The following is a 16,801-nucleotide window of genomic DNA, read 5'->3' as shown; positions in this document are numbered from 1 at the left end:
TTGGATGAAAATAAAAAAAAGATTCGGAATGTTATTAAGTCTACTCCTCTAGAATTCTCCACCATTCTTCAATTTAGCTCTGACGGTGAAGGATCCAAAAACGAAGAAAACAGAAACAATGTCGGTTATATTTCTAGAGGAGTTTATTCCAGCTCATCTTAAGGATGGACAATTATCAAGAGTGGTTGTAAAGAAAAACACAAAAAAATTCATCAGAAGAGTTACTGAAGAAACTTTTTACTATGTTATCGGATTCTATATCTATAAACGCTTCGTAACATATTTAGAAAGTCAGTGTAGATGCTTCGAGGGAGCTCAAGGATGTCAACATTGTATTAGAATAATGCAAGTACGATATGGAAATGAAGGATTGACTCGACAAGAACTTCATGAGACTTTTGCCGAACTCGATATTGGAACATGTTTGGAATCTGCTCAAATCGGTCCAAGGAGTGACAAAGTCCAACTATCATTATCATCCTCACTTGATTGGAACACACCTTCAAACATAATATTAACCGAATCAAGACTTTATCCATATTTGAGAGGAGAAGCCAATGATCAACAAGTTACAAATCATTACTTCAGTGAACTCCTACATATCAATGGGAAGAATTGATAATCATCACAGTTAGACTTTGCATAATTCTTTATATTTAATCACTTCATATCCAAGAAGGATTGAGTCATCAAACAGAATTGAATAACTTTTTTGTATAGTATTTCAAGATAATTTTGAAGAATGAACTATATATATTATATCGACATACTTTTTATTCATTTTCTTTGCCTACTTCAGTCAAGAGAGTAGTATTTTAAAAAGACACTATGACTATAATGAATTTGCACATTATAATATTTCTCATTTTACGGTTTACGGGAATAATAAATGGAAATCAAAGAATTCAATATGTTACCGATGTGAATAACTGCTTAAGCAGAACACTCAATGAATTTGAAGTTTCATTACTACTTCCATTCGAAGAAACTACTTTATATCACAAGAATAATGAAACATGCGGAAGAATATTTCCATCAGACTACTTTCATTGTGGTTATCCATTACCAGGCAATCACAGATTTGCGTGTAAAGAACTACTAAATGAAGATGAAACAGATGGAGAAAACCTATACCTTAATCCTATAGTGTCAGCTTCATCGGAGCAAGTTCTAACATATTCTGAATGTGAATATTCAGTTCAAAATTCCACAATCGATATTCTAATTGATTTCAAATTATTCTACAGAGGAGAATTATGTGGATATAACTCTTCTCTTTCAATGTTGCAATGTCCTCCAGGATCGAATTTTCAAGATATTGACTTTATCTGTAATCTTCAGCCTATTTCAAATTCTACTACACCTAAAGATACCTTCATTTATGATAATATTGGAAATAATGAAGGGTTAGATTTGTTACTTCCTGTTCAGTTTCTCAATTCTTTGGGAAAATCAACTCTTATTTTAGTTCTTCGATGTGACACAGAAATTGATGAAAGATGTATTCCAAAACTTTCCTTTTTAAAACGAATGACAGAATGATTTTGAATTTTTTGTAACATTTATAGTTTATATTTTATAATAAAAACTTATCTCTCATTCAACCAAATATATAACAATCTCCGGAAAATCAACCCCTCGGTGTCCCAGATATTAACCCCCTCACTCATCCGGTAATCTCTCGCTCTCCTCGATAATCCGCGAGATCCACTCCGGAAAACCAACCAGCCCTCGATGTCCCAGATATTCACCCCCCACTAATCCACCGATAATCCGCGACGATTCGGCCGACTAATCCGCAACGATTCCCCCGACTAATCCCGCGATAATCCACGTTTAATCGGATGACTCATCCCCCACTAATCGGATGACTCATCCACAGATAATCCGCCGATTACGCCAGGAGCGGATCCATACCCCCTCGAATTCAACCCCCTACTCTACACCACAATTTCCCCCCAAACCCCAACATCTCATTCAACTCCACGCAATTCAATCTACACCCCTAGCCAATTTAATTCGCAACCCCCTTTTTCTATCCCCCGCTGGATCCGTCACTTTTTTGTGTAGATCTGCTCTCTACATACTACTTCTATAGACTGTCATGACACTCATTTGATTGTCAAGCCTCGCAGCTGTATGGAACTAAGCAAACAAACATGAACAACCGTTTGAGTAAGGATGTAACTTTCATTAGCTATTCTAGCTCTTGTCATTAATATTACTGTTTAGAATTGTTTTAGTTGTGTACTTTAATTGTTGGACTATTGAATAAGGAAGTAACTTTTACTGGTAAATATCACTAAGTTAATATGTTAAGTGTTGCTTGCAATAGCTTAACACTTTCATTAGTACCTGAATCAGTAACAATCAAATTAGTTTCCACTAGCTAAGCAAAAGGGCACAAACTAAACATAATCAATATAGAATAAGATGACAAAGAAAATTCAATGCTGATGTTGTTTGTGGATTCGAATTAGTTATGTCAATGATCTACGACCCTCACATGGGGGGTTGTATATCATTGGTTATACATAACATAACTTCTCCCAAACTATTTCTAAGCGTTTCTGCTGATGGTACCCTCCTTTAGAGATCACAGTTTCTTGTCATTTGACAAGCTTGGCTGAATACACGATGCAGTGAAACAGGTGATAGAGTGAGCCGTGATATAATCATTCAACCTCTTGTGATACTTTGGCAATGAAACTCTTGCATGTTTGAATTGTGGAATACGAATAAAAACAAAGCTAACTATTCTACAAAGTGTACATATGAGGTCTAGCTTTCGGTAGTTTCTGTATAAGTAGTTGTCTTATCTTATTAGTTATTATCTTTCTGGCGTAGCTCCATTTGAGCTGCGATTTCCATTTGAAAATGCGATGAGCAATTTCCATAGAAACAACTTAAAGATACATGTATTTGTATGGTCTCATCACGGATCTCAACAAATGTAGGTTTACTACATAAATAATTTAATTGAAAAACTATTTAATGTAATTAAAAAATTATATACAGATTGTGTTACACAATAGCATTTGTGAACAATAACAAAAATGGTTTTTTGAGATTATCACATCATGGCGGTTTTTGCAGTAACGCTGTATAGCAATTTTAATTTTATATATTACTTTTGATTTAACATACTAATAACGATGCTAAATGTTGACCTGATGCGTTGCTTAGTTGAAATTAGGTTTATATTCATAAATAATAACGAGGAAAAAATGTTTGTATGCTTATTAATATCTGGATGGTTAACATTTGCGTCATTTAACTGACAGGCCGATTGCTAGCAAATGTTTGCAACCGGGAACGTTTTTTAAATCCTTTATTTGGATTTCATGCTACTCTTTGCAGAAGCACTTTTTTATTTTTCCGTTTTTGTTGTGTTTTCTTATCCATTATGTGCATTGTTCATGCGTTTTGTGCGTTCATTGTTGCTATTGCTGCCCCGTTCTATGAAACACCAGTGCATCACGAATTCTTTTGCTAGCGTACTTCCTTTTCTTTTACGAAAAACTACATTTCAAGTTAATAGACAAATGTATACAAAACTTTCAAGAGGATGGATTTATTGCCATAATTCTGGTTAATCTGGTAAAGAGCTATCGTTGAGATTTGTTTGTTTGATTACCAACAGACCTGCCAACCCAAGAGTGGGACAATGCGTGAAATTTGGTTTTGGGGCAATTGATGTATCAATGATAGTATATATAAAATTGTGGAAATTGGGGCAAAACTCTCCCGCATTTCTCACGCATTTTCATTTTTTCTTTGGGGTGATTGTTGCGTGAGTCTCACGCCCAATGCGTGAGAGTTGGCAGGTATGATTACCAATTAATGTCTCGTTTCGTAAAGCCTCATGTTTCATATACGCTGATAATACGCACGTAGATTATCATCTTTGACTGAAGCTTCATTAGCATAAAAGCTAAGAAGATATAGAAAGAACAATTGCACAATCTCCTGCTACTGGCATAAAGAAAAAACGATTGATAGCCTATAGGATATATTTTACTTGAAAGCCCATTGTCACTCGTTCACCGCAACAACCAATAGTTATCTTGCAAATTTATATGGGGCTTTGCAAATCTTTTTTCATTTCCACTGCTTACCTGATTTCTAGATTTGTGACTCCAAATTTTATCTGCAACTACAGAGTTTTTAGCCTTGTTTGAAAGCTAACCTGTGGTAAGTGTAGGTTTACTCTAATAAAACTACATGAGTTTGACTGTACATCACTTCAAAGGTATTGCTACGAAAACATTGGCCTACACAATACATATGTAGATGAAAATAATAATTACTACAATGATAATTCAAAATTTATCAAAAATTATCATTTAAAATAACTGAAAATAGTAAAAATGTATAATGCATGCACATGACAACGTGGGAAAGTGTTGAATTGATGTGCCCTTATTAGCATGTCGAACAAAACAAAGAACTGGTGTTGAAGATGTTTGAGAAGCTGCACGTATGTAAAGAACAACATTCAAAAGCAAAATGCAGCTGCATATATACCTTTTCTAAATGTCTGAAAGAATTTTATCATTGACTTCACTTATTGCACATTATAAGTAAAGAGCTCATGTTGAACACATTTATTTTTATTCATTCCCAAGAGCAGCAGCAACATGCCTTTCTACTAATTGTTTGATTAGATTGCCTTGTTATGATTGGGATGTTTTTAAGGATCAAAGATGTCTAACTATCTAAGTCTAACTTCGCATGTTTCCAGATAAAAAGTCACTAAGTGTAGTTGAATTAAGCTGTCTAAATTATACAAAAATTCACTCTATCTTGCTGTAATCTGTAATTTTCAATGAGGATTATCTCCAAAAGTTAAACAAGTCTTCTTAAAGTCAAAGCTTAATCTTATCGTAGGATGATTTTGTAATTTGTGCCATTTTTAATGTCTTACCGTTTAAAGAAAATTATTACAATCATTATAGTTATTCAAAATGAGTTTTCTAGAATTGGCTGAATAATATGTCTTATTTGAAAGAGTCTGTTTTAGCTTTTAGTAACAAACTAGCTGTGCTACCCTGCGTTGCCCAGGTAATGAAAAAGTCTGGTCAGAAAAATTGATTTGTTTTTAACATATATAACAACATTTGCCATTCTAACTTTCTAACTAGATATCATGAGAAAAGCATTTTGTGTAATTGAAATTAATTGAGAGAAAATAAAAATAACTGTAAAGGTTTTCAAACTTTGTCAAACAACTTTTAAACTTTATGATCACGAGGAAAAATTTTCGTGCAGGTCCAATAAATTTAAAAAGATAAAACGGCTATAAAAAGGTTCAGATGTAAGTGTGAAATAATTAGCAAGTAATAACTAAATTGAGTGGTTTTGTTACGATTACAATAAAAGATGATTCGGTAATGATACAATTACTCCGAACTGAGAAAACAAAATAAAAATCCTGAATATGTAGAATTAATAATATCAATTCTTGCATAGAAGTGTGTGTGTGTGTGTGTGTATAAAAAAGATTACTGTTCCACCATAAGCTATCCATCAAACCTTTGAATACGACGATACTGGTACCTCTCGAGACCGGTACAATGTAAAAATGAGATGTCGTACTGTCTTTGTCTGACTGACAAAGAGAAAATGTCGAGGCTCTTCCCACGGAGACAATATAATTGTACACGTGAGAAGAATTGGCCTTGACCCCAGATATAGTAATTAAACCTTATGAAAAAATTTTTTTATTAACAGTGGCTTCCTAACGCATGGCCGCATTGGTAAACTAATCAGCGTGCGCTATAGCCAGAATGACACACATATCCACATACTTTGAGAAATATATATATAGATGTGGAACTGACCATTTATCTTGACACTACTTAGAGTCACGTTTTTTACATGAAAACATTTTTTGAATTTAGATTTTAATCGGACCAGCTTGACTTGATGTATTCATTAAGTGCTGGTTGCCAAAATTGCATTAGCGCAGGACAAGTTGGGTGATGCTGCATATCATGTTTTTCAAAAAATTAAGTTTATTGCAGACTGCATCAATATTAGGCTAAGTTTCTATGCACTGGGAAAAATATTGATTACTGTAAAACCTACAGTTGAACGTCACCTCTATTTGAACCCCACCTCTATTTGACCCCCACTACGAGAGAAGGGTTAAAAAATAGGGCGCCACTCTCTATTTGAACGCCACCTTGATTTGACTGCCACTATGACTGTCTTTGATCTTAATGAACCCATAATATCAAGTGATCAGTAGAAGTGTCCACAAAATCGTATTAATAATGAATTGTTTACATTAATAACAATCAATTTTTTTGTTATGCAACTCCAAAGCTTTTCACTTGTTTTCGTTAAAACTTTGAAAGCATCACCATAAAATTAGTCAATAACGGTTTCAGACTAATAGTAGTTCCTTGTTTAACGCAGTCTTGATACTACGAAGTACATGTACATATATAAAAACAGTTTAAATTTATGATGATGGATGAACTTCGAAAGCGATGCCATAAAAATAATTACTAACTGTCTCAGGCTAATATTAGTTCCTTGTTTAACACGGTTTTAATACTTTGAAGAACACGCACGTAAAAACGGTTTGCAAGTTTTGGGCCAAAGGTTACGTTTAGCGAGCAAAACATTTACGCGTTGCATTTGAAGTAAATCCAGCGCGTAAAAGTTTTTGTCTGCCAAAAAATTGTTTGGACACTAATATCGACTAGTTCAGCAGTGCAGAAGAAGAGTCGAGGCCAGAATTGTGGAAGGTATTGGACAACTAGAATATCTTCGTTCCAGCGAAAGCAACAATCAGAACGCAGCTATCTAAGCAAACGAATATATTTTTGTTTTCAAAACGTTAATTTTTGTTTCTGCATGGAATATAAGTATGGTTCGTTTATGTCACTTGTTCATGAATATATATTTGTATCATTTAATAGATTATTGTTGTATAACTTATAAATATGCAGATTTATAGCATGTTATTTAATAGCATCTTTGCGACTATCTTAACACGGCTTACAATGGATCAATGCTCATAACTCCACTTCTATTGCACATAAAAATCTAGTGTTGGCTGCAAATTGTAGCAAACATATCAATGAATGCAATGAGCTTTTATGTAGCATTATTAAAATAGATATAAAATGAAAATATGTCTTCAAATTTAGAATGAAATATAACTTGAAAATGCTAACAAATTACAAAGAAGAATACAGGCTATAATATCACCGCAAGTCAATTGCAAGCAATAGATCTCAACTGTTGGAAATGTTTCTCGGTTTGTCAATGTACATTTATTAAGAAATCTTTGACGAGTTGGAGATAAGTTAGCAGATTTATTGCATCCAAAAGGTGTAATATCGCTCCACCGAAAAAAGAGGGCAAAATATAGGCGACATTCGCTTTGTCTGTAATAGGGCTAAATTTATCTTCCCAAAATTCTGACAAGCCATTTGAAAAATAGACTGCTAGCCTCTATTTGAACGCCGCCTTCAATTGACTGCCATTATAGTGGAAGGGTTGAAAAATAGAGTGCCATGGCGTTCAATTAGAGGTTTTACGGTATATCATATTTTGACTTTTAAAATATATGTAAATGCGAAACTAAAGCAAGTGATTTCCTTGAATTTTAAAAAATTTTAAACTTTAATTTGAATATATGTGGATATTGGTTTCTGGACTGACTTCTTTATATTGTTGGTGCTTTTGTCTATACTACGCGATTTTTCATTGTTTGAAAGTGATAGCTACCCATGATTAGTTGCCATCAATCGTAACTGTTAGAATTGCATTGTCGCCTACACTCAGTGAGTTGGTGTATTGTTTCCCTATTCGGCTATCGTCACTTGTGGCACTCCGTCAGTTATTTCATTTTATCTTTGTAATTACTCATTTCCATTAATAATACCTACATTTTTGCGATCATTGTGCAGCTCTAATTTTCACTATGCCATCTTTTTTAATCCTATCAGCTTGGTACTAGCCTCATCTTACTTGGATGTATGTCATCATTTTAAACTGAGACCTGGAGGGCAATCATAAATATTAACAGGATACTGTTACACATAATCTTACCAAAGAGTTGATAAACCTGTGCTTTTGATTTTACCAACTTTGATATTATTACTTGCAATTTACTTTGGTGTTTGTGTTTACCCATCAACTCTTTCCATGTACTTTTAGAGCCTCCTCTCGTATGTTGCTGACAGTTTCAGCTGAGCGATGAATTACGGAGGAGCTTCAGGCAGCAACCCACCATGGGCACGCCAATCGGGTATGCTTTGTCAACATATTTCCATAGTTGTCCATTTGTTTTTGGTTGTCAATACTGTAGGAGACTGTTATTAGTTTTGGGTACACCTTTTAGCTGAGATGATGTATTTGTTTTACGGCTTAAGGGAAAGGTTTTATGACTTGGTCACTATTTCATTAACAAACTCCTATCATTTTTGCTATGTTCAATTCCATCATGGAGAAAAATTGGTTATTCAAATCAATGTTAGTGTTGTCAGTCTATTGCATGAATTCCTACAACATTTCCTTGTTTGCAATTAAATTGGAAATTTCAAACTTTTATATCTTTGGGATTACATTTTGTGGGAATTTGCTCGCAAAATGATATGCTGATAGCCTGTGCTTATGGCATTATAATACAATCATACCTTGACATCTAAAGTTAATTCATATTGAGATCTGCTTTGAATATTAGAACTGTCAAGTTACGATGAAGTAAATTTTCACAACCGAAATACGCTTTGCTTTATCTCCAAATCCTAATTCCAAAATGCGACAACTTACAATGACTTTAACAAACACCTTTAGGTAGTTTACAGCGTTAAAGCAAAGGTATTGAAGAGCCTATCCCAAAAACTAAATGTAATTACTAAAACTAATGTAAATTATACAGTGAAACACGGATAATTCAAACTTCAAGGGACCGAGCAAAAGTGTTCGAGTTATTAGAGCGTTCAAGTTATCAGGACAGTCATAAGTGCACGTATTTATCTGTAGATACATGTACATATACAAACTATATATCAATCAAAAGCATAGATTGCTTGTTGCAAGTTAAAGGGTCTCTCGTGTGAAGTTTTGAATATTTTTAATCAGAAAGTATAGATATTTTTCTATCACTTGAGATTTGTTTGTTACTTTAGGTAATGTGACTGCCAGGACGTTTTCAGATTAAAATTGGCAAAACTCGATCGCGGTTAAAACGCCCAGAAAAAATACATACGTATTTTTCTACCGGACGTTTTAACCAAGATCAATTTTGCAGTAAGTCAGTTATTATAAAACTGCTTTACTATTAAAAACCCATTATCAATTTTGCCGATATTACTTTAAAGTTATCCAAATTTTACCTCGCTTTTCTTGCTTTCGGAGGGCTTATCGCTAAGTGGATGTTTGGTAGAATTTGATTTTTGCAAACCTTTAGAAAAGTCGTTAATGAAAATATTTGCCGATGTTGGTAATAACGAGGCCTAAGAACTACTAAAAGTCGATGTTTATCTCTATGGCTTGGAATAAAGTGATATTCTAAAGCGATAGTAACAACTGTCTCGGTAGCCGTTTGGCAAAAAACTGTTCGAGTTAACGGAGTTTCGGTCGAGTTATCTAAAGTCATTTATCATTGCGTGAGAACGGACCAAGCAAATCCATTCGAGTTAACCGTGTTTTCGATATATCCAAGGGCGATTTATCCGAGTTTCACTGTACTTCAAGAATAATAAATTAATAATATGAAAACGCTTTTAATCATTAACTTACCCTGAACATGGTGCATGAGCAGAAGTGAACAGAGACGCGTGAACAAGGCTCAGCCATGTATAGATTTGGAGGTAAAGGTGGCGATAGTGATATGAAGTCCTCAAACCTACCCTTTAGCTTAGCTTATATCTTTTCGTTGTTTTTATATGTTTGTTAACATTTTACTTCAAGTTTTCCCCATGCTTATTGCTTTCTCATGAAACTGCAACATTGCGAAAAGGTTGATTTTACATGTTCTTGAAACTTCCGATTTTGAGGTTATCGTAATTAGAGGTTTGATGGTAATAGCGAGTTATAGTTATGTTCACCCGTAGTTTTTTGCAATGAGTTGAAGATTATCTTCGCTTGGAAACACAAATAATTGCAACATTCGTTTCTGCCTTATTGTTCAGCATATAAGTAGAAAAGTCATTTATGACTTTTCGAAATCACCATTTACTATGGCTTCGTGTACACAAGATAAGGAAATAGACTATTTGACGTATGTAAGTATATAAGGATGCGTCTTCAACGATGTATATAAGGGTGCATCCTGAATGCATGCGATAGTTTTTGTGAGTATTTGAGGTAGCACTCTAAATAGGACTATAAAACAGAATATCACCTGCTATAACATTCTAGTGGTTCCTCGAATCGCTTGCTCTTCATTGTAAAGTTAACGTGACTGGCATTTTATATAGTTAAGTTTGTATGGATGTTTCTCTGTTCTAATTTCAGGCAGCAGCAGTAACTACAGCGCATTTAACACTGGCAGCACTTATCAGACCCAGCAACACGTAAATCAGGTGGGGGAGAGAATTATAGTATTTTTACTGAAATGATTTTTGGCTGTAAAATAGCGTTTTGGTCTGAAAAAGTTAAGTACAATAGACCCTCGCCATACAGTTTTAATTTGTTCCAGTGCTGGCATCGTAAGGCGTGTTGACCATAGATCTATAATCGGTAACATTTCTGTTTATTTTTTAAGTCATGTATAAGCTGCATTTATTGAAAGGGTTAAAATGAAAGATATTCTATTTTAATAGGTATTCTAGCTAATTTTATGTTATTGTTTCAACAGTCTATGTTAGGGGTAATACAGGAATTTATGATCATGTTATAAATATTATTACATAAAAGTATCAAGATCATTTTCAGATTATAGGTATTCTAATCAGCATGAACTATCCAATCTGTTGCTCTTTATAACTATGTTGACCTGTATTCAGAAGTAATGTCATTTGTCAATGACTTTATCGTTTGGAAAGGGTACATATGTATGCTGTTACTAAAAGTTTTGAGATGTTGCACATTTTATTAAAAATTTGTGATTATTACGATTTACTGACTGTTTTGCATAAACATAGTTGCATTGATCTCAAATGTAACTCAGCCCTTTTTAGTCAAATTGAGTTGATTCTAAGTGTTTGTTTTATAGTCTGGTCTAGCTTTGCCTACTTCGATAAGCAGCGGCTCCGGGTCCGGCTACAGCTCTTCAAGGTCTACATCTCAGGCGGCGGGACAAGTGAAGCAGAGAGTCTTTGCTGGTACCATTACCAAAATTAGTGACAACTTTGGCTTTGTCGATGATGATGTCTTCTTTCAAACGAGGTAGGTGTTTGTGCTTCGTTAAATAGATATTATATTAATTAATATTATATTGCAAGTATCGTAGATAACATAATATGTTCCAAAAATCGTTTCTTTCACAAGGAAAGGAATTAGAAATAACTTCTTTACAGGTTTTTGTATCCATCTTGAAGTTTTATTGTTCGTACAATTGTGTAGCAGAAGCGGCATAGTAGAGTTTTTCAGATCTTGAATGCATTTACATTACAGCGTCTGCAAGGGCGGAGTTCCCAAAATGTCTGACAAGGTGCTTGTCGAGGCTACATACAACGCGAATATGCCATTCAAATGGAACGCCACTAGAATACAGGTACCCCTTTTCAACTAATTCTTTGCGTGGATCATTCGATCATTCCGCCTAAATTGGATGCGGCTTCCTCAGTTCTATCAGTTCTTCCTCAGTTCCGTCAGTTCTATATCGGAACTGACGGATTCTCCATAGCTTCTGTGAGCTAGAACTGTACTCATTTTTGTACATAGATTTTCATCAAAGTCTATCATTTAATAGTAATTGGTTTTGTAGCTGGTGCCCAACCAAACTTCTCTGGTGTCAGCACAACCGCAGCAGCAGGCGTTCCACCAGGCAGCAGCGCAGCAGTTGAATGTAATACAGCAAGCACAGCTTTCGGCTTCGGGCATTGCTCCTCTTCTAAACCAAGGTTAGTCATACATGAACCTCGCAGTTCCGATGGTTATACCATGGTCGCATACACCAACCTCGTATCATTCTTTAGAAAAGCAGGTTTTAAAGGTCTTGTACAAATAACCAAGTACAACATTGATGGTAGCCTCCACCATAAACCTTGAGAAGATCGATAGTTTGTAGGAGATAGTTTGTATTTCTTCATTTAGCTTTGCCAACAGTTACACAAATTTTTAAATATTGTTTTGTATGCTTTCTTTTTTACTTTTTGCATTGCCTAAGTGTTTCATTTATATAGACTATTCTTCGGTTAGCTTGCTGAAATGTTTCAAGTTAATAAGAAAGTTGGAATTGAGGATTTCTTAGCTCATTCAGAAAGGTTATATCAACTCTTTCTCAACCTAATTAAATTTTTTACTCAGATATAATTAAATTTTCAGTAAAACGTAATATTTGACATTGACACATATAAGTTGTTGTAACTCTAGGAATCACAAGGTCAATAACCAAAATAAAGTTTATCAGAATAAAATTTTACACTAGCTCACGCTATAAAAAAGTCAACAAATCTGCTGTAGAACAACTTGGACATCATTTGGGTCTCCCATTTTATGTTGAGTAGCAGGTTGAGCGTGCTCCTAGTTGGAAGAGTTCTCACTATTACTACAGGGTACAGCAGTATTAGGTACAGCAGTATTAGGTACAGCAGTATTAGGTACAGCAGTATTAGGTACAGCAGTATTAGGTACAGCAGTATTAGGTACAGCAGTATTAGGTACAGCAGTATTAGGTACAGCAGTATTAGGTACAGCAGTATTAGGTACAGCAGTATTAGGTACAGCAGTATTAGGTACAGCAGTATTAGGTACAGCAGTATTAGGTACAGCAGTATTAGGTACAGCAGTATTAGGTACAGCAGTATTAGGTACAGCAGTATTGTAGTTATAAATAACAATAGCTGTCGCTAGTGCTACTAGTAAATAGAGAATCATCTAAAGTCCATAAATCTACTTTGGAGAATTATGTTGTTTTGGCTGGTATAATATTCAAATGCGTATTTTTGAAAATAATAACATAAGTATTGAAGCAGTTGTATTGATTTATTGATCAACAATAATACAATAATCTTTACTATAGTAAAAGCTGTATCCGTCCGTCTGAAACAACACTAAGAGTGTTAGGAAAACAGATTCCTGGGCACAGGAATTGAACCCAAGGCTCCAGATTCAAATGCAAGCATGCTACCACTACACCAATCAGTCGCTTTACCTCTCCATGGAATAATTATTGACATCCTTATTACTCATGACTATCTTTCATAGTGTACACGACTAGCAAGCGTACTAGTAAAGGTGAAAACATACTAAGCAATATTTACAGCGTTATCGCTCTGCATGAACGATAACGCTCTGCATGAACTTGCGCCACGCGGCGCGAGCTCAGCAGAGCGATAACGCTAGACATTCTCTATCACAACATTGCGGAGTGAGATGCATTCCGACTGGTTGGTTTTTCCCAGAATGTATTTTTATGGCGGGTAATTATTTCTTATCGATGTTCACCAACGTAAAGCAGCAACATTTTGCTATTTTGTTATGATTGAAACATCATCAGAACGAACACTGAATTGTTCATATATTCGATAAAAGCACTCCTAATTCTGTATGACATAACACACAAAAAATACAAAAAAAAAACCAGTTGAAAATCAACATTTGGAGTCACTCGTTGCGCAGGTTGACTATTTTGAGAATGGTAAATATTTAATATATTAAATATAAAAAACTACTATAAAGTAAACTATATATTAAAATCGTAAAGTATCACTGCTAAAAATACAAGAATCATTTTTTCTTGTCTTCTTGTGCTGTACAATTCGTGAAAATGAGATAGGCCTAATAACAAAAGCTGAAGTTGTTTACGTCGTTGCCTAGAAGGCGCCTTGTTGACTTACCTAAATTTATTAACAACTCCGAAGAAACTAATGGTACGAAATTTTATTGGCAGTTTGTGAGTGTACCCACGTTATCGTTTGCTGGTGAATCGCTCAAGTGTGTTTTGGCGCACGCCAGCGATATCTCCGCCCTCCTCATGACGCACGCGATAAAATCACCTAGTGTGTTCGTACCTTAATAATAATAATAATAATTAATAGCAACACAACATAATAATTATTGCAACATGGCACTAAAGCAGTGAATTATTTAGCAATACATGAATAGATGAGGTAAAATCAAGACAGCATCTGTATTTTGATCAGTATTAATGGTTTGCTGTAGTTAATGATTTTTAACCTTTTGACTCCCGTTCCCGTAATCTTACGGGCTGAGAGCGCAGTCTCAGCGTACCAAACCCGTAATTGCCCGTCAGATCTGAGTCTTCGATACGTATTTTTTAAATTCATTTATTTATTTTAAAAACGGCACTAAAATTTTTAAATAATATTTTTAGGAGTTTTAAAAGATATCACACTACTATTTTGAGGCAGTAATGAGTCCATTATACGCATGTGCAAAAAGAACACGTTGCTAAAAGTTGATCGTTCTTTTTGGAAAGCTTATCATCATGAACGGACGCGATATTTCAAACGCTGCTAAAAAGATTCGTTTACAGGAAGATATCGACTGGTATGAAAGTGAAGCAGAGGATTTCAGTGCAGAAGAATATGAAGAAGAAGATGAAAGTGAAAAAGAAATTCGACAGAGTGAATCGGAGTACGAAAGTGAGAGTGAAACGGCCGGCGTTGAAGGAGGGAGTCATGACGGATTTCAGAGAGGAGCTGATTTAAAACCAAAAGAATTACATTTTGCTGACAGCCTGGCAGGAGTATAAGTTTGAATTCTTAAACAGGTAAGTGTTTTTATTATTCAAAGCTTTTTAAACATCGGCCATGATAAATGTTTTATTTAACGAAACGAATAAATATGGCCTTCAAAAACATTGCGATGCTTCGGAGCCTGTTGATGATAAATATTTGGCGAGTTGCTTGTTTAGTTTTGCATATAGGTATTTTCAAAAAGCCTACTCTATTGCCTTACTGGTCCACATTCCTTTATTATCTACGCTGATTTTTAATCAGTTTATAAATTGAAAGAAAATTAGGAGCAAGTTTACACTTTATTGACAATTTTGAAGACCCTGCTGGCAATAAATTGTTCAAATTAAAAAATGTTTTTGCCATGACATGCGACTGGTTCTATCCTGTTTTTCTATCTGATAAATTTATATTTGTAGATGAAAGCTTGCTGGCATAGAAAGGCTGGCTCAACTTCAGACAGCATATTCCATCTAAAAGATCTAAATTTGGAATTATGTTATTTGCTTTCCATTGCTGTCTCTGGCTATGTGCACCAATTGTCTGTATACATTGTCGATGAGCAAGCTGATTGCACTGGCAGCGGAGGCAATTTTGGAATATCTTTGTGCGAGTCATGTTTTGATCCTTACCATGCTAGCTAAATTTATTTACAAATAGTATTTTATTTAGTTTCTGCAAATGCTTCACTGCTTTGTATTGCTAGCTTTTGTACATACATTTGCTAATCTATTGTATTAGTTGTGCATTGATGTGATGTATTTGTTGCACACTGCCATCTTCAGAGCAGCAGTCTAATCAAATAGTTCAGTTCTCATATTGTTCTGCAATCTAGCAGTCCGTGATTTGCTGTTTCTGCTCATAAATGTTGCTTCCTGTCTTTTGCTGCTTCACCAAATGTGTGAATATAGGCTCACGACTTAATTCTTCTTGCACACATCCAGTTAATCTTTGCTGCAGCACACATGAATCTGTGCAATGACTTTATATGCAAATTTTTTACATAAATCTAGTCTCAAGAAATGCATAAAAATTCAGAGCAAAAAATTGTAACTGCGCATATATAGATGTCTAGCTGCAAAGTTTTTGCAAGCTGTGTAGAGGAAAAAATCTCATTCTGCAGGAAAATGTCTCAGCTTCCAGATGCATATTCATTTGCAGTTTTGTGCCAATTTGCACGAAGGTTGGAGCAACCTTGTCGGATGACTGTCTTGCGCTGCTTATGGACATGGCGTCTCGAGCTTTTCCAATGGCGCTCCCGCTACACATCGGAGCTCATAACTCCGCTTTCAATGCTCTTGGACGACTAATTTTTTTTGCAAATTGTTGTGAACATATGAATCCATGCAAGAATTTTTTATACAACATTGCCAATTGCTTTTAGTGAATATAAAATACAATCGAAAATGACGTACTAACATAAAAAAACTCGTAGCTTCAACGAATTGCGACTCTTGCAGGTAAGCAAATACAAGCTAACTACATTAAAAAAGTATCAGCTTGTAGAGAAATTTCTCAGGATTCCGATGCATGTTAATTTATGTAACTAACTCAATTTTAAAGAAAATTGATGCAGTTTTTACGCAGTGGTGTCGAAGGCTCAAATCGCCATAGTAAATGCACTGGTACGCTGGGGAATTTCCAGCCGTAAGCCCGCGGTCGCTAAAGGGTTAACAGAAAATGCTATTCACAGAAGGTGCGATTCAGTAGGGAAGAACAGTCGTGGTTGGATATCTATTATGCCTGAATCGAGAGTTTCGTTCTAGGCTATTTGTATTTGTAGGAAGTAGTTAATATACTTGTTTCAAATACGTACCTGATCTTCGAATATCTATTGTCCAAAAGTAATTTATTAATTTGAAATACTTTCCAGTTGCTGCATTATTACAGTTTATGCAGCAGTATACTAGCTAATCCAATTGTTAGCTTTTTCACAATTTTTTTTCACAAAACAATGTGTCAAAGTTATT

The 16,801-nt window shown here is 34.9% G+C and overlaps 1 protein-coding gene across 1 annotated transcript in view; it reads left to right on the top strand.

Annotated features, from left to right (window-relative positions):
• Nucleotides 1-8,176: 8,176 nt before the first annotated feature.
• LOC137388930 (cell division cycle and apoptosis regulator protein 1-like) overlaps nt 8,177-16,801 on the top strand; it is a 37,397-nt gene continuing 28,772 nt past the window's right edge. The window contains exons 1-5 of the mRNA XM_068075431.1: nt 8,177-8,269; nt 10,483-10,550; nt 11,183-11,355; nt 11,584-11,683; nt 11,897-12,032. Of these exons, the coding sequence (XP_067931532.1) occupies nt 8,218-8,269; nt 10,483-10,550; nt 11,183-11,355; nt 11,584-11,683; nt 11,897-12,032 (529 nt within the window). The 5' untranslated portion in view covers nt 8,177-8,217. The remainder of the gene's footprint in view (nt 8,270-10,482; nt 10,551-11,182; nt 11,356-11,583; nt 11,684-11,896; nt 12,033-16,801) is intronic.

Source organism: Watersipora subatra, chromosome 2 (genome assembly GCF_963576615.1).
Source record: "Watersipora subatra chromosome 2, tzWatSuba1.1, whole genome shotgun sequence".
In the NCBI taxonomy this organism is placed as follows: domain Eukaryota; kingdom Metazoa; phylum Bryozoa; class Gymnolaemata; order Cheilostomatida; family Watersiporidae; genus Watersipora; species Watersipora subatra.
The sequence above is the reverse complement of the archived record's forward strand: the minus strand, read 5'-3'. Positions and strand labels throughout refer to the sequence as shown.